Below are 22570 nucleotides of genomic sequence, written 5' to 3'. Positions count from 1 at the left end.
CCTACCACTCTGTCCCATTCTGTGCCTTCTTTTCCCTGTTGTTAATGTTAAATAATAACAATCTTTGCATGGGCGGATACCCAGGTAGAGGAGGAATTCCCATAATGACATCATTTGGTTTGATTAAAAAATAAATGAGTGAAGTTCTCCTAGGGAAGTTTGGAGCTGGGATAATCATCCTAACCCACAGGCTAGCTGCTAGGAAACCTTGTAAACAATGAAACTAAAGTGGTTTAACAATGCCCTGGATATTCATGACCACATCATGCCCTTGTAAAGAGCCCGATCTGTCACCCCAATGGCCCCAATTGCCTCTGCCTTTTCCCTGGGCATGACTCCAACAGGGCTCCTCTAAGAAGTTGCTATGGTCCCAGCTTCTTTTCTGGCTCCCTAAGGTAGTGGGTCCCTGGGAAACACAATGCACACAGAATTGTTACAGGCAGCTTGCATGACACCCCAAGAGTTTACCTAGTTAATATTTACTAGGTGCTTCCCATGGGCAGGCAGGATAGGAAGTGCTTAACAAGAATCATTTCATTTAACCATCAAAACTGCTCTGTAAAGTAGAATCTATTATTCCCACTCTATAGATAAGGAAAGTGAGTTTAGAGATGAAGTAATTTGTCCAAGGTCACTAGCAATTCTAGCAAGTGGTAGAAGTGGGATTTAAATTGGTCTCTCTGATAGCAAAGTCCTTGCTATGCACTGTCTCACTAAAGTTTAATATCACAAAACTTATATTCTTCATTGGCTCCTCAACTCCCTCTGCTCAGTACAACCCAGACTGCTTTGCAATGCTTGATCTTCGCTGCCCAATCCAGCTCTTCACTTTTCAAGTGTCTCAGGGACTCCACTGTGACAACTTATCACCCAGTTCTCTCTGTGCCTTTGTAATCTTCATCAAGTGAAGGGTTTCTGCTGCATTAGCTAAAGATGCACATTACACCACATTATCGAAAAAACTGGAGAAAGTAGCCAATCCTTATACCACCATACCAAGTGTTTTACAGCAGAATGAAGTCTGAAATCAGACATAGTAGCTTTGAATCCTGGCTCCATCTTTGTGAGCTTGAGCCTGTGATTTACTTTCTCTATGTCTCAGTGTTCATACCTGAAAAGTGGGAGAATTAATATCTATTTCACAAAGCTGCTAAGGGAATGGACTGATATTATATATGGAAATGATCCCATACATTGCCTGGGATACAGTGAATGAAATGATAGCTTCATTAGTAGGACCATTACCAGTTCTTAATATTGATTTAAGCCCCATGGAGATTATAGACTCCTGCTTTCAAAAGGACCTTCAGGGATTTTTGACAGTAAGCACTTAAAAGTAAATTGTTGGCCTCTATATCAAGTAAGTCAAACTGCTGGATGGGATATTACATCAAGTTGTTAAAAGACATTAGTATCCTTGTGGAAGTTTGGCCTCTTAGCTATGTTCCTTACTGTCTGGATAAATGGGGGGTATCTTGAGGCCTGTATGAGCTTCAGGATAGAGAACAGAATGGCAAAGAGGATCTAAAGAATTGCAGAGTAGAAAAGAAGGTAGACACTCCACCTGACTCTGAGTTCTGCCAATGGCCATTCCCAAATGTTAAGTATTAACAATATGATTAAATGTTCCTTGAAAGCAGAATCTTGTCTTATTAATTTCCAATCTCCTTAGTAGTTCAAAAAAAGGTACCCAAAGCCTGACAGATAATTGTTAAATGAAAGAATCAATATCTAAATGAACGAATGAGTCAATGATGCTTTCAATCAATGATAGGTCAATAATGCTTTTAAAATGCTTTTTTGGTTGCTAAAAATTCACTGCAAAAGTGTAAAAGTATGTATATGAAGAAGTCTAAGTTTACTGTTATACACGGCTCTCAATTTTAGAATTGGAAGGCTCCAACTGCCCTCTTCCCTTCCCTGCCAATAAACCCGCCGCCAGCTGTGAGGTGGTGTGGCTGCAGCCAAGGTTAGCAGGTGGGTTTAGCCGAGCTGAACAGAATCTAAGCTTGTGGGGCTAGCTGCTGGCACACTCACAGGAAGAAAGCTGTCTTCCACCTGGGGGTGGGTCCTAGTGCCCAAAGAGTTAGCGTTAGAAGCAATAATAAGGGAAATGTATCTGATGAATCTCAACAGACAAAAGTCAGCAAACAACAAAAGCTGATGGGAGGACATGCAGGAAGCTCACTGTGGGTCAGGACATGAGCTGAGTGCCTCTTAGAGTCTAGAGTTTAGACCAAGTCAACTTTCTTAATTCAAACCCGGACTCTCCAACCTAAGAGATACTGACTTTAGGTTAGTTACTTAACTGGTCCTCAGTCCCCTCACCTTAAAATGAGATAATAACAATCCCAACTTCATGGTGTTGTGAGGAGAATATAAGTTGTTATTACACACTGTAAGCCCTAACACATGCTAAGTACAAATAAGATGGTGACAATGATGACGATAATAATGATGATGAACTCTGTCCATCCTTCCACATCTCTACAAGTAATAATAAGCTCGTTGTATTGAGCAAGTAAATCATGGACTCATGACTAATAAGCCTCTGCTAAGGAAGTAGTTCAGAGCTCAGTGTCATTTTCTTTGCCATATATACCAACCTCCTCAGAACTGCAGCCAACAGATGAAGGTTACGGTGACATCCACCTATGGGATAATGTATTAGGAAAAGTTTTGAACAAGTAGAAACTATGGTAACCAGCTAGGCCCATCTGCTTCTCTCCCTAAGGAATTAGAATAGGGGTGGGGGTGGGGAATCAGGGAACCTGGCAACTATAAGAACAAAGTCGGAAATGTAAAGCAGAGAGAAATCAGAAGGGGTCACAAGTGAAGTGACTTGGTCAGTCAATGGAAAGAACAAACATAAAAGCAACAAAGTGGGGGAGAGACTGACAGAGCAGTTCGTGGAAAGGAGCTAGTTCATGGCCACAGGAGCAAAAGAGGCAGATGTGCAAGGGGGGATCCTATGCTGCTGAGGTGGGGGGCTGTCTGACAAGATAACTTGGAAGCTGCACCACCTTCTAGTTCCAGGTTTGAGGAAATTCTAATTCTGGGATTTCATTTCTAATGAGAAGGTTCCTGTCTTTCTTATTTCCACATGAACTTCTATAGTAAAACTCCACTACAGAGAAGTGCTGAGTGGATTCCCATGTAGTCATGTATTCATTTCACAGATGAGGTGATGAAGCTTCCAGAAGGGTCAACAAATTGCTAACATGCCACAACCAGAATTGAAACTCACCTTTCAACTCTAATCCCAGTGTATCTTTCTGCTATACCCCAACTCCCATCTACAGAAACATGGGGAGAGCAGCAAACAAGACAGGATAGCTGAGCAACTGAAGCCATGAGCAGACTCAGATGTGAGTGCATTTACCATATCCTGGCAAGAGATGTACAGAGAAACCACCATGCCAGGTGGGCTAGGTTTGCAAGCCAAGCTATCACTGGATGCTTAGAGTAGCCTCCAAGGGACCTTGGCATCTCCAGTCTTTTACCCACCAGTCTGTGAGAGACAACCCATGAGCAAAGAGCTTTTGATATTAGGGATCTTGCTGATTATTTTAGGAATGCGTCCCCCAGCCCAAAATTAACCTACTGGAAGGCAGAGTATACAAGGGTGGTTCTGGCCAGTGGTCAGTCCAACCCCATGATGGATGGCATGAATTACTTGCAAAATTCCTTGACTGAATCAGGACCTGTCTCTGTGCACCTTTCATATGTCTAAACTCTTCCATGTGTTTCTTAATGAACCAAAGGATTGGCTTTGATGAACTAGGGCATCTTTAGGTAAACTAAACAAACAACATCAATTGACCAGAAAGATGCAGTGTGGCCCTGAGTAATGAATTGCTAATGAAATTCTGTAACGGATTTGCTGAAGGCAAAAGGTGTGGAAGAAAAAGCATCTAGCCCTCTCTCCTGTTTCCACAGACACTTAACAATAAGTACTTGACAGTCTTGGTGCCACATAGCAATGACTATGTCTGGAGCTTTCCTTCCCTACTCTGGAAGCAGTAGTGCTCTAGGAGTGAAGACAGCTGCAAGCAAAGTTAATATGTGACGCTCAGGCAGCTGAACTGAACTTGAGAAAGGACACTGAGGTAAGAAGTAAGTAAGAGCAAGGATGGGGGGCCTCCCTGGTGGCGCAGGGGGTTGAGCGCAGCACTGTGAAGCTGTCCGCAGCCTCTGCAGTGCGGGTTCAATCCCCACCGGCTGCGGAGAAACCCACATGGCGCAGCAGACCTCTCCTGTCTCGCCCGCTGCACCCCTCAGCAGTGTATTTCAGTCAGTCTGCCTATTCTGTTCCCCGCTCTATCTCTGGTGAATCCTCTGACCCTCCTGCATGTCTGGCCTGTACCCGGTTCTTGTATAAATAATAAAAAAAAAAGAGCAAGGATGGGTTCTTAGGCACAAAGGTATCTGCAGTCCTGGACATATGATCCTGGAGGCCCCCTAGGGATATCCATGGTTTTGGATCTGCTTGGCCCTAAGTGTTACTTCCCCAGAAAGACAACGGCTTAAACTATCCATTTTGTCTCCTGGACTCTAAGGCTTTACAATAGGTTCTTGTCTCTGAACCTTGTTCTTGATATTGTTTCTCCCAAAAGAAAACTCAGTGTCAGCAGGCTCCTGTGGGCCTCCTGATAGGCTAAGGTCCTAATGGCAGCTGGCAAGCAAGGGCCACAACACAGGGGCCTGCTGGCACTAGCTGAAAGGCACCAACCCACCAGGGCTAGGGGTCCGAGCAGTGCCCAGGCTTGAATCATGGGAGCCAGTCACAAAATCATTAGGGGATGACCAAAAGGTCAAAGATGATTTTTTTCATAATTGCAAATTGTACCTAAAATGGCTTAACTACAAAAGATATTCTCTACCAGTGGGAGTTATTACCACAAAATATCTGTATCAAACCAAAGCATTTTCGAAAGCCTACTTGCTGTGAAAAATGTACTTCAACCTATGTGCTTCTAGGAAGCCTATTAACACTGCCGTCGCTCATTACAAACATAACATACATAAAAATTCTATTATACATCATTAAATTCTTTTACAGACTTTAAGAAGAAAATGTAGATCATATGGTAAATTAACTGAAGTATGAGGAAATTTAAATCTATAGAGTGCCTGAATATCTGTTGGAAAGGTATATTAAAACCTGATCTTTCATGGCATAAACAATTTTGCTCATAAATGAAGAATTCCTTGACTTCTGGTTTAAACTCACACATCAATTTTCATTTGATGATTTTGCTTTTCACTGGGACCAGAGTTTGCAAAAGTGTATCCTTGTGTACTTTTTTAGTTCTAAATGTCAATTATCTTGCACAATTTGAAATAAATCTCTTCAGCCAAGTTTGAATCATGCAGGAGGTTAAAATACATCATTTGACCCTCAAAGAAATAATATAAGCTTTCAGGAGGGAAATCCAATTATTATACGCAAAGGAAAAAATAGTACCTCCTTGAAAAAATAATTCAAAAATTTTAGGATGTGATTGAAAAATAAAAAAGGCAAAAGGTTTTTCAAAGTTTTAAATTGCCAACTTCCCAGCTGAGGTATTGGTTTTCTGCAAGCCCACGGTTTTGCTGATGGTGTATTTATAGTGGGTGCATTGTAAGAAAAGACTTACAAATTCTCATTCATACAATGTCATAGGGGTACAAAAAAGGGTTTCCTTTTCTTTTCATTCTCTTGTGACTTATATTTTGTGTTTTAAACAAAACAGAGTAAATGCAAAATATAAAAATAAACAACGGTCCCTGCATTGAGACAATATGGATGAGAAAAGTGTAAATACAAAATGAAAGAAATGTAAACTTGATGGTTTTCATAAAACCATTAAATTCCCTCTGCACATATTGGACATATTTAGGATTATCAGCTAAGCCTTTAAATATACATTTTCTTAACGAGAGAGAAAAGGTTGGGTGTATTCATGCTTTGTTAATAATCTTAACTTTTCCCTTTTTCAAATTATGCTGTTTGGATCCAAACTGAAAACTGCATCAATATTGATCATTATAGTTAATGAAAAATAGCTCTGCTATTGTTATTTCCTAACTAACAGGGTTTGGATAATAAGATTTCATTTTAGTGATTTTGCTCCCCAGAACCATTACTAGTCAAAGCATTTTGCTGTCTTCTGACATAGATGTTATTCCAGTTACTTCGAATGGCTACCTACTTTACCCGCAAAGGATATAACAAAAGTGCATCAAATATGCTTTAGATCTTGGGTAGGTATTTGGTAGAAGTAGATAGTATTCCACTTTGGACACCGAGGTTACCATTTGCTATTCAAAGACTCTTTTCTCAGCCCTATAGTTTAAATAAAGTGGCTTGTTTATATGCAGGTAATCTATCAAGCCAGTTTATTATGGGGATACGGGTTGAGAAAGACACACAAGGGTTAAGGCTTACATTCTACGATTTGATGGAAAATCTACCAATCCCTGAGTCTAAGAAGCCACCAGAGACTCCAGGAACCACAGCTTCAAACACAATACCCTCAGGCTAGATTCTAAGCTGAGGGCAGACACAGAACTTCAGACTTTGAAACTGTTTCTAGATTAGAATATTAAGGCTAAGAGAGGTAGTGTGAAGGTGTGCAGTGTGGAATGGGAATGGAAGATGGTGAGAAGGGAAACTGGGCTGCAGCAGACGCCACTGACCACACCATCTTTGACAAGGGTGGGAGGGAGTACCTACATCTTCAGTTCACCAGGAATCCCTGTTCTCCTGCAGAGGTCAACGACCTTCATAAATTTTTCATGGAGTTGTGGGTCTATCCACATCTGAGGGGCCAAATCAGAAACAAGCACACAACTTGCCCACTTTCAACTTTTGCTCATGTTCTTTTAACCTCTGCCTCCACCTCTTTAGTTGAAAATAACATGGAATAAATTAAAATTTAGCGGAATAAATAATCTCTTCCATTCTGTTTGGAAAATAGAATGTCATTAGTGACTGGCCATTGGTGACTGGTAGCATATGAAGGAAAGATCTCGGAAACAGGCTGAAGGCTGAATCTTGTTCTCTCTCCATTTCAGAGTCCACTGCTCATCGATCCCTGCCCGGGAGTCTAAAAAGAAAGCATTAGTAGCATAGGGTTTCTAAAAAGGGTTGTTGTTTTTAAGGGCACAGCTTATTTATTCAAATCCTTTGGCATCCTTGATCAGATATGTCTATCTTCACTGGCACCTACCCCCGCAAACACATGTGTGCACCTGTGTGTGCATGTACACACACACACACACACAAACACACTTCTCTAGAGGTCTTATTGGAGCATCTCAGTCTGAGAATAGACAGTGGGGTTCTCACTAAACTACGATGTACCAACTAAGACAAGCTATAGGATGTCTTTGCGTGGATCCTCACACTACTTCCCTGGTCCTCACTAAACGCACTTTCTACCTGATGCATTGCCTATCTCAATAGCTTGTATTCAGGGTCTTTCTTTCAGATGCATTTGTACTCAATAATAATCTTTAGGGATGTCTATATGCTTTTCTTTACCTTAAACATTTCTTTGGTGTGACAAAAGCAGTTTCTTTGAGATGACTTGGAACCAAAAGAAATAAACCTAAACAAAAGCACGACTAGGGTTTCCACAATGATGGGCAGATGTGTACAGCAGGGGGGAAGTCCACCATTGTGCCTTCTTTTCAATCAGACCACATTATAAAGGTGAAGACAATGTGGCCTCTACCTCTGTTGTCCCAACCAATGCTAGGGCTGATTCAATGGATCTGCCTAATCTTAGTCTCTGGAAACTACAATTCTGAGAGAGGAAACACTGATCTTTGATTACAGAAGTGCAAGTACTACAACTCTCATGTTTTATAAACTTCAATTAATTTGTAAATGTGAAATGTAGCAATCTCATTTACCTGCCTGCTCTCTGGCCTTACCTGGTATTGAGATTTACCATTCGCTCTTCAAGGACTCTTCTCCACCATCTAGTATAAATCAAGTAACTTGTGGGCCTCCCTGGTGACACAGCGGTTGAGCGCTGGGTTGTGAAGCTGCCCGCAGCCTCTGCAGCGCTGGTTCGATCCCCGGCTACCGGAGGAGGGTCCCGCATGGCGCGCAGACCTCTCCTGCCGCCCGCTGCTCCCCTCAGCAGTGTACCTCGGTCCTTCTTCCTGTTCTGCTCCCCACCCTGGCTCTGGTGAATTCTCTCACCCTCCCGCGCTTCTGACTGTACCCAGTGCTTGTATAAATAAATAAATAAATCTTTAAAAAAATAAAGTTAGAACAAGGAAAGTATTATTTTAAAAATAAATAAATAAATCAAGTAACTTGTTTTTATGTCGATAATCTATCAAGTCAACCTTTCATGTGGATGCTGGTTGAGGAGGAAATGGAAGTGGAAGGCTTATGTTCAAGATTTTATCTGAGAATTTATGGGGGGGATTTTCCATGTCAAACACACACACACACACACACACACACACACACACACACACACACACACACACAGAGCTCTATTTTCTCCAAGCTGATTCACAAAAGTTAAAGGCATGTAGTGACAGTACTGGAATAAGAGATGAATTTAAGTTTAGAATAATACGCAGGATGGTTCTCTACTGAGCTTCTTGACAGTGAAACAGCCCACATCTCCACACATGTGATCCCTGGATAATCAACCTGTGTTCAGACTACCCTAGGTTTATAGGTATACAGGTTTTGCCAGGGCAACACCAAAATCATACAATCAATACAATACATAAAATATCAAATAGGAAATTCATTCTTTTTCTACATAGAATTACTAAACATTGACTATGTGAATTCATTATTCTAGGTGCTGAGGATACATTAGCGAAAAAAACAACATGAAATAAACCCTTCACCTACCACTGTGGTGTTTACTTTCTAGTGAAATTCTAAAGCACAAGTTCTTAGAATTTTAGGAAGAATTTTCTAATTTCTGGGGGGAGGGGTCTCAAATTTCTGAACTTCTGAGCCATGCTAGAAATGGGGGTAAGTATCTGTGGATGTGCCTTTTGAGCAAGCCAAGGGGATGACTATATCCCTTCAGAGAGAAAAGAGAAGGGGGGCTGGTAGCAGTTTGGTAATTCAGACATTCAGCAAATATTAACAGACAACTATTATATTCTGATCTAGGTGGATGATGCCTTTAAGACAATCCATTAACCCCATCTGACACTGTCCGTGGCTTGTGAAATAAATATGTCCAGGCATGTTCCTAGAGAGGACAACGGGGTAGTGGTGCTGTAGAAATAATTGCCACTTTTACTTACACTGTTTCTCATAAGTGGGAAATTTATTTGTTAACATGATTGACATTCACAATGGAGTTGGATCTTATAGAGCTCATGTCTAAGGCACCAGAAAATATAAGATGTGACCTTAGAGGCTAAGATGTACAGTTCTCACCATGACTGAGATGTGGAGAATCCTCAGCTCTTCTTCTGCTGACTCATGTTGGGGCTCTTCAGTTGGATCTTGTCCAGGGAGGCTCGGGGCACCATCTTGATGATGAATGTGAAAAAGCAGAGTGCCGTTCTCCAACCACTGCTGCCTCCAGCGTACCAGAGGGATGTCCTCCGTGTTCCCTGAGATCTCTGGGAGACAAAATCCAAAGATACAGGTCAGAATTCTGGCTGGACCAGTACAAGTCTTCTTTTCATCTCCTTCTTAAATACTGATATGGATTAGCTAGCGTAGAAGATGACAAGGAGTTCCAAGAATGGTTTAGATCTTGCTGACCACTGCTCTAAATCCCAAGGAGGGGAGGAGACCCTGAGAGGAAACACGTTTATGCCCTTAGGGCTTTGTACCATAATCTAGTGAGTCAGTTTCTCACCCATTGAGAAAAACACTGAGGTGAAAATTCAAGTTCTTCTCCATATTTTTGTGATCAATAACATCTTTTACCTAGCACAGTATAAATACTCTGATAGCCCCAAGAGGTATAGGCTTGTTTGGCTCTTGTAAATACAAGCTTGTTTGGCTCTTGTAAATTTAAAAGTGTGAGTTCCCTAGCAATTACTCCTAGAAACACCAGTGAATCTACCAAGGAGAGAGTTGGTAATTACTGTGGAGAGAACTGGCAATGATGGAACAGTCCTGGGAGATTACTAGAGAGCCATTGGGGCTGACAAGTTACTTCTAAAACCACAATCACTTGCTGCATAGACCACTGGGCATGTTTGACACTTGCTGTAGCAGGTAATGTTTTAATCCCCTTTAATTTTTCTCTTCTTTTGTAAAAGCAGAGTTGGGAGGGTGGTGAAGAAGTGAACCTTTATCACTCACCTGTTCTCGGGGTCCTGGTTCCAGGCACCAGACTATCGTTCACAAGATTATTACAAAACACCAAAACCTATAAGGCATGCACACCAGTGCTAAATTAGTACTGCAGAAGTCCCGGGTCCCATATCCCTCTCACAATACCCCTAAGTAATATCACATTAAAGTTTTGAGACATCCCATAGCAGACAGCCCTAATGAACTAGACTTTGCTGAACTTCATTTGGCCCCCAAATCATTTTCTCTTTAGCAACTATCACCACCCTAGGGAACTAATACTCCACTGGATACATTTTAGCAGAGCAAAGCTTTATAGATCTCCATTTTTTTAACAAAGGCATGGGTTCTTCTTCCCAAATTTATCATCTTTGACCAAAAAAATAATACCACAGACATAAGAAAAGATTTAATAAGACACATTTAGAATAGTTTTCTCATCAAGTAGCGCAACCATAAAGAGGAAAGCAATTTTAAGTATTTATGGAATTTATAAATATCTTTCACTATTTGTGGGAGGGCGCGCATGATGTTCTGCTTTATTTATTAACTTATAGATGTATTCATTAATCTATTTACTAGACATATACTCATCAGGCATGTATTATGCACCAGGCACTGTTCTAGGCACTAAGATACTCACCTAGATGAAACCCCCAACAATTTCTCCAAAGCAACCCACTGAGAGTGATGGTAGCAAGTGTCACATAGTTTTGTGAGAACATAGAGGTAAAAAGTAATCTTGCTACATGTCTTTAGCATTGACATGATTCCCTGTCTCATCCTACCATCCTACCATCTCAGGCAAGAGTAAAATTGGGATGAGGGAATAGCAAAGACAAGGTGAGGAAAGTTCCCTTCATCCTCAACCCTCTCACTGGAAGAGTCCAGGCTCTGTTGGGTTATAAACTGTCCACACGCCGGGAAGTGACTGAGACAAGCATACAGGAAGCTGCAGTTGGAAGAGGGTAGAGGAATGGACGACTCCTGTATCCTGCTCCTGATTTTCCATAGGCACAACAACTCCATTTGTTAAGTGAGGCCATGACACCAGCTTCCTGAGTTCACCTTTCCTCTAAGGAGGCTCTCTAGTTTTCTAGGTGAAGAGAAGCCCTGGGGCTCACCTCTCTATGGTACCTTCTTACACCAGCAGCCGCCACATGACACTTCCTGTGAGCCCTCCAATCACTCCGTAGCTGCACTGACCCTTTCTCATCACTCATCCAGGCTTTGGATGAAAGCATTAAAAGTCTCCTCCCTGGAAACACACCTTCCTGCTCCAAGTCCCTTTCCTACCACTGCAGGAAACTCCATCTCCTCCCCACCACAGACATAAAATTCAGGAGCAGTAAAGGCCCTTAATAGAACAACTAAAGGCATAATTAAATCAAACAGAGCCACACCTGTTCATCCTCCTGCCAGCACCTGCTCTCATCCAGCCCAGTGTTTCTTCCACACACCCCCATGTCACTTTAGCCCCTCTTGTTATTCTTCAGAGGAACTTGCATATCTCATACCTCTATCATACTTAAAAAAGGAAATTTTTATTTCCTAAGAGATCCTTATCACATCGATCAGGTTCATTACCTTTGTTTAACTGTAGAAGCAGCCAAGCAAATACTCAGGCCTAGGTCACCCCAGTCTGACAACAGGAACTAAGACAGCTGCAAGTCTATCAGTTACCTCTCACCCCCAATACCCACAGGACCCCTTGACCTTTGGACACATAGAGAGAGGAAGCATTCGTGTGGAAAGGCCAAGTGGTCTTTTAGTTTTTATGCTGCACCATTTAAACTTTTTTGCCCAAGGTTTTAGTATGCTGCAACTTCTTTTAAAATCAAGATATAATTCACATACCATAAAATCCACCCTTTCAAAGCACAGAATTCAATGGCTTTTAGAATATTCACAAGTTGTGCAACCATTACCACTCTAATTCCAGAACACCTTCGTCATTCAAAAAGGAAACTCTACACCCATTAGCAGTACAACTCTTTGAAAAGGAAGGTGTTTTGCTCCCAATTTCTAGATTGAACCAAGGAAAGAACAGGTGCAGTGGGGTTATAGAAAAAATGCTCCCTGGGAGGTGAGCTGAAGGGCTGTGGCTCCGATCCTCTAACCTTCTCTATGGGATTCTGGACGGTGATATTCTGATTCTGTCTAGACCGGATTTATCATAGAAGACAAAGGATGAAGGAAGGAGGACACCAAGCCTGCCAGTGAGGGTGCCTAGCACATTTTAGATACAAGATAAGTATAGAATGATAGCTCCTTTCTTGTTTCACACCCCCATCTCTACACCCCACCCCACCCCACCCCTAACCCCCGGGCAGGATCTGACATGGGACAGTGAAAATGTTAAACCAGAAACTTTTTTACTTATGTTACGTCTGGCCTGGGCCAACCAATGAATAAAACCACACAGGGCACAGTAAATGTCTTGTGAATTTCCTCACCCATGAAGCTGAGATCAGGGCTGGGAATATCGATGTAATCATGTCTGTCAAGATGTCAGCAGAATATCTCAAGAGGAGGAAATGCTCAGAAATTGCTTTACCAATGCAAGCCTGCCCTGAGGCTCCCAAAGAGCGAATACAGGAGGTGATAAAATAGTTACTCTACAACCAGGTCTCCCCTGGGCTGCAGGCCAGGCTCAGCCAGAATCTTTGCCACAATGTACTGAACACAAGAGCCAACAGCTGCCTTGATAGTCATCTCAAGGTAACACCTATGGTGTGAGCCCCACAGCCATCACCACACTAGGGCTGACAGAGCCAAGAAGGCAAGGCTGGCTGGCTTTTAGCTGGTTATCCTTTCCCTCCACAAACCTCACTCACATCTCTCAACACCTCCCAAAATTCTGGAACTTTCTGGAATACAAAACCACCAAGGTGCCATTTGTTCTTATATATAACAAATATTTTTGGAGAACATGGTTTTTGCCACATTCTGCAAATTGTGCTGCATGCTCCCTATTCTCAAGCCTTTGATTTAGTACGAAGCTGAAAACATGAACATAAGAGAGTGCTCTGAACAGTAGAGCAGTGCTGAGTGACAGGGTGGAACTTTGGTGGGCATACATGCAGGGGAAGGGATAAAATGGAAGAAATGCTGGAAGGCAATTCCAGATGAAGAGAACAGTGTGTACAAATGAACAGTAGGATCATACATGTTTGCAGAACCGAGGGGGTTCCTCTGTGGGTGCGATGGAGGGAATGAAGGGGAGTCATGAAGGACTGAGGCTGAAAATGCCGGGTAGTGTCCACGGTAAAAGTTGTGAATGCCTGTTGGAGGAGTTCAGAGACAATGGAAAGTCACCCACAATTTTACTAAGCAAAGGAGCAAATGGGGCCACATTTAGAAAGATCAAGAAGACCCGGGGGAAGTGGCAAATAGACTAGACCCAACACTTCACTGGGATTCTGATCTTGTATTTGGTAGTGTTCAAAATTCTGAACTGGAAATCAGTCTGGAGGAACCTTGAATGCGTTAGCTGCTTTGACTTCTCATATTTGTGTATGGAAGAGTTATACAGATGAATTTCAAGATCCTGTGGTAAATGGCATTCTATAATTCTAAGTCCCAAAGGAAGATGATCATTTCAATGTCCTCCAAAATATTAAATCTCCTTTCCCTGAGAACAGGGTGGACACATTTGAATGATTTGATCAAAGCCTTGAAGGTCCAGGTCCACCTTCAGACTGGACTGCAGGCTGGGGAGAAAGGTGCTCATGCATGCTGACACAGATAGGTGGTTTCTAAGAGGGAAACCTTGGAGTTTAGGCAGAGAAAGTCATGCTAGGGGATAATCTGTATGGAGAAAGGCAAAGAGAAGTAGAGTGAGATGAAATCACTTTTAAATTAGCCTTAGTCATTGTTCTAATGTTAGCTTGTGTGCTGTGAGCTTGCAGCAATGTCTTTCTGTGGGGTTAGCTTAGGACACCCAAAACAGGCTACCAAAATGACTTTTCTAGGCATTACAACTTCCTCACACCATCCAAACGCCCTTTCCTTCCAGGGTATCCCCACATGCTGAAAGTCCCTGAACTGAGCTGATACAACACATCAAGATCAGAATTTCCCTAAAGGGTAACTTTGATGAGGACCAGATCCATGACACCCTCTAGCAAACATTTCACAATTTAAAGTCAAATGTGAATATGAACCAGGGAAATTCTCAAAGATACTTCAATTCACTGAATAACTTAAGAGTGGCCTAGAGCAGTCCTGGTTCTGGCATCACTCCTCATGAGGCTGAGTTTCAAGCTGAATTTAGCTGAGTAGTAAGGAGGCTGCTTGGGGTGTGAGGTAAAACCAGGAGGAATCACTCACTTGTCAATTCTCAGCCTCATGCTGATGCCACCTGATGAACTGCCCCTGCAGTCTTTCAAGATTGAGGGGGACTTTCCCCAGTGGCCATTACTGACTATTAGGAGACCTTGCTTAGATCAGGATCTTTGAACCTGCTGTTAATCCTAGAAGCCTTTCCTCTAAACCTAATCTAATATGGCTTCTGAGGGAGTTCTCCAGGTCAGAAAAAAAAAACAAAACAAAACAAAAAACTGGATCAATTGGAAGACAAATAAAATGTACCACCACAAAATTGCCTGCTGTCAGGGGGTGAGAGAGGAGTTTGTCTATGGGTTATTAGTTTTGCTTGATTGTTTTTCAGTTCTACTAAATATGCTAATATGAATGGTCTTTTTATTAATGAAAGAATTCTAAAGGAAAGGGAACATCTCTAAAAATAGAATCTAGCTACCCCTCCATCCTATGCTGTCTCAGCTGCCATTCTAAGTTTCCCTATGTGATGAAGATTAAGCTCAGAACTTTAGTAGTGATAAGTCAACTGTCCAAATCTAGGAATAACAAATGGGTCTCATCCATCAGATAGTGACTATCCTTAAGGTTACCCAAGGGAGGCCTGTTACAGAATTACCCCATTTTTATCTGTTCTGTTTTAGTCCTCCCCCGACCCCATTTCGGAGTCTGAAAGATATTGATGGTAAGTCTCGTTTCCCACATGGTTTCATTATGGTTTTCTGACCGAAACCATTAACAGTGGCATTAACTTCCAACACCTTTGTAAAAAAATAACCCACTTAAGTCAGGGGTTAATAACAGTAGAGGATCACTAATTATCCTGCAAATCTTTACCCTGGTATCAAATGCGACCCGAGTCTTTAATGTCTCTGGAACAGCAGCCTCTAAAGACCCCAACTTGTTCCAGAAACATAATGACAGCAGCACATTAGCGTCCCAACCATCTGTGAAGAAAGATGAGGGACAGATGAGAAGCACAAAGGAGAAGGATGCAGAGAGAAAGGACAAAGTCAACAGAAGTGAGAAAAGAGAAATGGTGACTTGGCTGAGTCGAAGGGGCCTCTACACCTTTAGCCACAGGGACCATCTGGTATGGAGCTCAGCTGTGATGCAATCTCACAACCAGAGTGATGGTCACATAAAGCAAGGCGTCCTGCTGGGCCTGGGTTGAATCAGCACAGATGCTGGGAACACCAATGGCTGGCCTGAACTTTGTGTCTACACAGACCTGGCTAAGTGAATATCAAAATGGGAGACAACAGGGCCAGAAAATTCTTCTGTGAACATGTCCAGATTCTAACTGGGAATGCTCTCTTATTGTGGCTCCTCTATTGAGCTCACTGGCTGCCACTGAGCTGCTTCTTAGTATTTCCTCACTCCTCTACCTCTAATTTTTGCCAAGAGCAAAAGCTTTGGCAAAAGGGGTTAAATTGCAAGACTTTCCTACCCAACAAAAGCACCCAAAGTTGCTTTTTCTAATAACTCTAACTTTTTTGACTTGCTGAGCTTTGGAATAGATCTGTCCGCTCATGACCAGGAGGAACATAAACGAGTTTCCATTTCTCCTGTTGGTGATATTTGTTCTCAATGGCAAGAACAAGAAAGCCTCAAAGCATTCATGATCCAGGCATGGGAAAGGGAATGGTGAGCTACAGAATCAGCTGTTCCAGGAGAATCAGCTATTCCATCTTTCTGGAGCTCGATTTTCTCATCTTCAAAACATGGGACTGGAAGGTCTCTTCGGGGGTCCTCAGCTCTAGCTATGTTATTCAATGACAAAACATAGACACACGGCCCTTGGCATTAGTTAGACCCCAAATCAGAGGCAGCTGGGAATATTTCTGCATGACAGCTGGATAAAAGTCTCTGAGGAAGTTTTGCAAATCAAACTTTCCTCTTGGAGTTTGGAATGCTTCCAGCTCAGTCTAGACTATCAATTTATAAAGATGGTCTGTACTGAAATTCATGATAGCGACTTACGGAAATACTGAGTGGTCTCTCCACTAAGAAAGACTGCCACGTATAGATGCCTTCAAAGGTTCTCCAATGAGTTATTTCTTTGATCAATTATGTTTACATGGATGAGGGTGTTCTAGGTAAGAAAAGTTCATCTGGTCTCTCTCTTTGCGGCCTCACTGATATCCCTTTATAGAGCTACACTCTAAAAATCCTAAGTGTTAACTTCCTTGAAAACTGCCCACCTATCCACTTCTCTTTTTAAACCTCCAGAAGAGGTTTAGGGTGCATTAAAATGAATCAATACAGAAAGCAGGAGTTAAAGGAGAGAAAAGAATAAGGACGCTTGATGGTCCATAGTATATTGTCGCTGGGGATGGCTGAGGGCAAGAGCTCAGAAAGCAGAGGGTGGTTTTTTTAAATCAGCCTTGATGGAAAGCAGGGAAGCTTTCTATGGATACTGCTGGAAGTAGGTCACTCTATGCTACTCTGTGCTGGATGAATAGCAATCGAGCAACTACAGAAACATTCTATTTACCTAGCCAAGGAGATGAAAACATTCCTGTGGGGGGAAATGCAGCCAAAAGGTTCTGACACAACCAGAGAGATGAGAAGGGATTCAAATGGCTCATGAATTCATCCAAAATGGTTTGCTTGTTCCTAACACAGTGTTTCTCTGGATCTTTTCAAACCTCTGCAAAGAGTTTATCCACATGATACTCATTAAAGCCTCATTTGAAAGGGGGGGAAATAAAGCCCAAAGCCTTTTGAAAAAGGCAGGGTTATCTGAGCCACAGATGTACTGGTAAGAAAAATTTTAAATATATCTAGTTCTATTCTCCACTGCCACCCAGCTGACCTTTGTAAATTGAGATAACGCTATGCATTTAACAAAATCTGACATCGAGTAAGAAGTGTAATAATATTTAAACTCCGTAATGTTAAAATATGTATTTACGGATCATTTCATACATCGTAATGAGAATAAGTCATTTTGAAGCCTGCCATTTCACGACTGGAATTCTGATTTGAGCTTTGCAAGTCTTTGGGGGCCACTTCCCTGCATTCTGGCCTTAGGAGCAACATGGATGCCTGAGTTTTAGAAACCCAATGCACTGGTTACAGGGAGAGTGCAAAAAACTGCCTGTGAGACCCAATGAGAGCTTTGTTCCTCCTGAAACCTGTGCTCTAGTCTTTCATTAACAAACAGTGTAGTATTGGCTGCAATTCTCTGATCCTGAGCTATTTCAGTGAGATCCCCTCCATGCCTCTCACCTTCTAAAATGGATGGAAAAGGAAATTGATCCTGACAAAATATCACCTGCAAAGGACTTTCAAAAGGAGAAAAGCTGGTTGCTTGCTTGAAACTGTCTTGATTCATCTCCATTTCTAATTAGCTCTCATTCACTTGTATTTCTGTTCTTATCATCTATGATTCAACTCAACAAGTAATGATGTACCTGTTATGTGCTGGTTCTGCTAAGAAGCCCTTTCAACATTCATGAGATAATCCTTTCATTTGAGAAAGGGTGTGCATTAAAAGTCCACATACTTGACCGAGTTCACCTAGTTAGTAAACACAAAATTTAGGGATAAATCCTAGGCCTCCTGCCTTCAAGACTACTGTCCTTTCCATCATTTCACCTCTTATGCTCTCACTTTGCAAATCTCAGCCCAAAAGTAATATAAGTATCTGGCATACAATGAACACCAATGAACATCAATAAAATCATTGTCATTATTAATGCTGTTTTTGTTGTTATCATTATTAGTATCGCTTACCCAAATTCTAAAATTGAGTAATAATCCTTGGCAGTCTTAAGCAAACAGTACCATAAGTAACTTCAGCAGCTAAAGAGTCTTCATAGATCCAGGAACCATAAGTCCAGGAATCCACTAAGTCCCAGTTGAGGAATCTGGGCCATACTTGTATATCTCTCTAATGCTTATACCAGATTTAACACTCTTTAGATAGCTTTGATAAAACCCCATTTATACAATCTTTGATTTAAGATCAGCCACGGGGGCTTTTACAGAGGGATACTAATATTATCCATGACCACTCAAGACTGGCACGCAAGGCCAGCTCCCGTGAGCTTGCTGTCAGGCACATAGCAAAAGACTCATGAATGGAAACGGGCAGGTCCAAACAAAGGGATGCAGGAATGGTGACTGTGGCCAAGGAAGGGCGAGGAGTAAATGGAAGCAGTGTTAAATAACAATTGAGCTCCCTGCAATGGTAAACCGAGACTTTTACAGCAAAATGCCAAGAGGTATTGCAATCAAGTAGAACCTTCCATATTCACCTTCACCCTGGGGAACAAGGCTTCCCAACCTATTCCTACAGACCTGTGAGTTCATCTGAGCACGAGCACTATCTTATTGTACATACATAGTGGGAGCGCCTGAAGCTTGGTGGTCCAGTCACTTCTCTAAACCATATCCTCCAGAAAAGAGGGTCTAAGTACATGTATAGTAAGTCATCAATTTGTATGCCATAAATATGTACAACTGCATATCATTATTACTCAATGAAGTTTTTAAAAGAAAAGGTCGAGGTGACCCCTTAATACCTCTTCTCACTCTAAAATTATCTGATGTTATTGTTTGTCTTTCTATGATATGCAATTGCCATACTGGGGTTAAGTTCCTGTAAAGTGGGGAAGAGAAATGGTACTAATCTCTGTTGTATTATTCAGTCTAAGACAAGGAAGTGTAGAGGACCTTCTATAAAGGCTCAAGCAAGTGAAAAATTACTTATGATTCCTATGCTACATGTGCAAAGACCTTACTTAAAAGGTCCCCTCCCTTTTCACAAGGGATGTTTTACAGAGTTACAATTGGAAGTCCAAGGAAGGTAAGTGACAATCTCAAGGGTTAGAGCTAAGAGATGAATAGAGCACAAATCCAGCCTAAATCCTAGCATAGCACTGTCTCTACCAAACTGTGCTGTCTACCACAGTGATGCTTATTTATACCGAGAACTCATAAACCACTGTTGCTTGTATTTCAGCTTAATGAATTAGATATACAAAAGACATGCATCAATAGTAACTCTGTCAGGAGTTTGAAGAGCTTGGGCTTACAAACCCAGGAATGAAATTCAGCTATTAACCAAGTCACACTAGTATACAAATCACATGGCAATCTGATGTGATGTTCCTGTGACAAAGTCCCCAGAGGGTGAGATCTTTCTGTTTTCCTGTTACTGGTCTGAAGACTCTCTTGACACTGCCTTGGGTCCATTAGTACAGGCTTACTTATGTAAGTGTTCATTAAAAAAGGGGTCAAGATGTCCTCTAAATGACCTGATACACAGATATCTCCATGGAAATTATGGTCTAGCCATATAATCCCTAATGAGTAAATGATAATAATTTCAAAAGAAGACAAGGTCACTTGATTGCTAAAATATGTGGTTGCTCAGCTGGGACTAACATATTGACAGGACCAGTTGCTAACATCTTTCTATTTTTCTTCTCCTCTTTCTTTATTATAACCTTGTTTATATTCTATTTTACTTCTAAAGTCCTCCCTCCTCTACAGATCCACAAAAAACTCCCATTGAGAGACTGGCACTGAGAAATGGGAGTCATGGATTCTTCACAAGAATGCATTCTGGGAAACAGGAGAAGTCGGCCTGCCATTTTTCATTCATGAATGGCACCGCTCCTCACAGTAACATTGTTCTACCCCTTCATTGTCCTGGCCACTGCTGTATGGGGGCATATCTGGCTCTGTGTTTATATGATTTTAGCTATGTCACACCAGGATGTCTCCTTATTCTCTTCTGTGTTTACAGGAGTTTTAATTCATGCTCTGTACAGCCCTACTGTTTGTAAAGTGCTGGATGATGTGATGATCAGGCTGACTCAAACAATCATAAAGTAGGACAATTGGTAATTATTACTATTTTTCACAACAGATAACTCATTCTTTCATTGAGTAATTACTATGGGATAGGTATTGGGCAAAACACTTACACATACATTCTCATTACATACATTTGCTATCTGTCAGTCTATAAATTAGGGATGATTATTATCCCAGGATTAAGAGAGTGAAATGCAAAAAGGTTCAGTAGCTGGTCATATGACTTTGACATTGTGATTCTAGAAAAGAAACACTTCCTGAAGCCTTACTCTTTCTACTTGCCTATTAATCAGTGATTGGCAGACACACGGCAATGAGGTTTTTTTTTTTTAAGACTTATATTACTTATTTATGCATACAAGAGCTGGGGTGTAGGCCAGAGGTACAGGGAAATGAGAGGATTCACCAGAGACAGAGTGGGGAGCACAACAGGCAGATCCACTGAAACACACTGCTGAGGGGAGCAGTGGGCAAGACAGGAGAGGTCTGCTATACCATGTGGGTTGCTCCCTGGCCGGGGATAGAATTCATGCCACAATGGCTGGCGATAGCTTCCACAGCTTGATAGTGCTGAGACTTTAACCCCTGCACCTTTAGGGAGGCCCTACCATGAGAATTTCAGTGAGGTGATGTCTCTGGTATCATCCACCTTGGTCATAGGTATGGGGATGGTGACACACGGACTGCGACCCAGGTACTGTATTGTACCTGTCAATACACCCTTTTCCTTTGACCTTGATCAAATAAAAAGTAAAAAGGCATTGCATGGGTGCACATGTGAACATGAGCCCCCAGACACACACTGTCTATCAACTCAATTGCTTAGGAAGTCGTTATAATATGAAAGGCACCACCTAAGGGCTTTGAGTACATTGATTCATTTCATCTTCACAGCTGTTGCATGAAGTGGATAGCAATTACAGAAGAAATGGTGGGCAGAAAGTTTAAGATACTTGTCTAACTCACACATTTAGCAAGTGAAAGAAATTGTTCAAACTTTAGCAGGGACCCCGTGGCGCCTAGAGGCCACTGGGCGCGAGTGGCTTTACCACAACCTGCCACCTGGAGGCTCAGAGGCAGCAGTGGTTTCCACCCCATTAGATTGTGAACACAATGACGGCAACTGGATGAGTAGCTTAGTACATGTAAGTCGGTACATGAAGAGGGAGTTAGGGACCATAGCACACTGTTAATAACTTCTCCATCTAATCCTCATTCTGCGGTCAAAAAAGGCACAGAGCTGGAGGGTCAGATGTGCCAGGAAACACATATGCTCCCTGTTGTCAGTCTAAAGCTACAGATCAATTTCTGCTTTTTTGGCAATGATGTCTTGTCAATTCATGAAATTTTCAGCATCTTTTTTTGTTTTGTTTTGTTTTGCTTATTTCATCTATCTTTTCTGGTCATACTACACCCTGGGAAGAAGTTCCAAATGCTTACTACACCCTAGGTGAAGCAGTACTACTGCCTTCCATTTGCCCTGAGCTCACCCTCCTTGGGTTTCAAATAGCGCTTTGAATCCCAACAACTGAGTATTTGGTGAACAAGGTCACATACACAGTATGTGATAAATATGGATCACGAGGCTCTTTAAGTCTTTGTTTTGTTCAGCAGATTCATTCATATTTCTTCCATCATTATTTGGTATGTGTTAGGCTTGAACCACACCCACTACCTCCTGACCAGTCCAGCTGTCTCTCTGTGCAATTTCTCTGGATTCATTAAATGTGTCCTGTGGAGTGGAATAATGGAGCATAGCGGAAATAGAAAGGATTCTAATATTGGAAAACCTTAGTCTGAGACAAGGCTCCCACAACAGCTATCTCTGAAATTTTTGTTTCTCTTTCAAAATCTGGGACTAAAACAAGCATCTACCTCACAGAACATCAGAACTGCTGAAGTGAAAATAGGCATGGAAACGCTTCGTAGTAAGAGAAATGTGTTGTCATTATTATTAATATTCATATTACCATCAAAGGTAAATGACAAGAATAACTTCTTTTATTCCTGGTAAAAAATCAATATGGCCCCATGTAAGTGGAGAACTGTTGTGTTTCCCATGCCCTTCACCATGACATTTTGTTCCCCTGTTTCAGCCAGGATAGCACTGGGTCAATGTTTTCAGGGAAT

General features: G+C 41.8%; 1 protein-coding gene across 2 annotated transcripts in view; it reads right to left on the bottom strand.

Annotated features, from left to right (window-relative positions):
• Window positions 1-22570, bottom strand: part of ASTN1 (astrotactin 1) — a 315040-nt gene that overhangs the window by 200439 nt on the left and 92031 nt on the right. For both annotated transcript variants that reach the window (XM_054693451.1, XM_054693450.1), the window contains exon 2: window positions 9416-9603. In XM_054693451.1, the coding sequence (XP_054549426.1) occupies window positions 9416-9603 (188 nt within the window). The remainder of the gene's footprint in view (window positions 1-9415; window positions 9604-22570) is intronic.

This window comes from Talpa occidentalis, unplaced genomic scaffold (assembly GCF_014898055.3).
Source record: "Talpa occidentalis isolate TD23 unplaced genomic scaffold, MPIMG_talOcc4v2.1 talOcc4.12, whole genome shotgun sequence".
In the NCBI taxonomy this organism is placed as follows: Eukaryota; Metazoa; Chordata; class Mammalia; order Eulipotyphla; family Talpidae; genus Talpa; species Talpa occidentalis.
The sequence above is the reverse complement of the archived record's forward strand: the minus strand, read 5'-3'. Positions and strand labels throughout refer to the sequence as shown.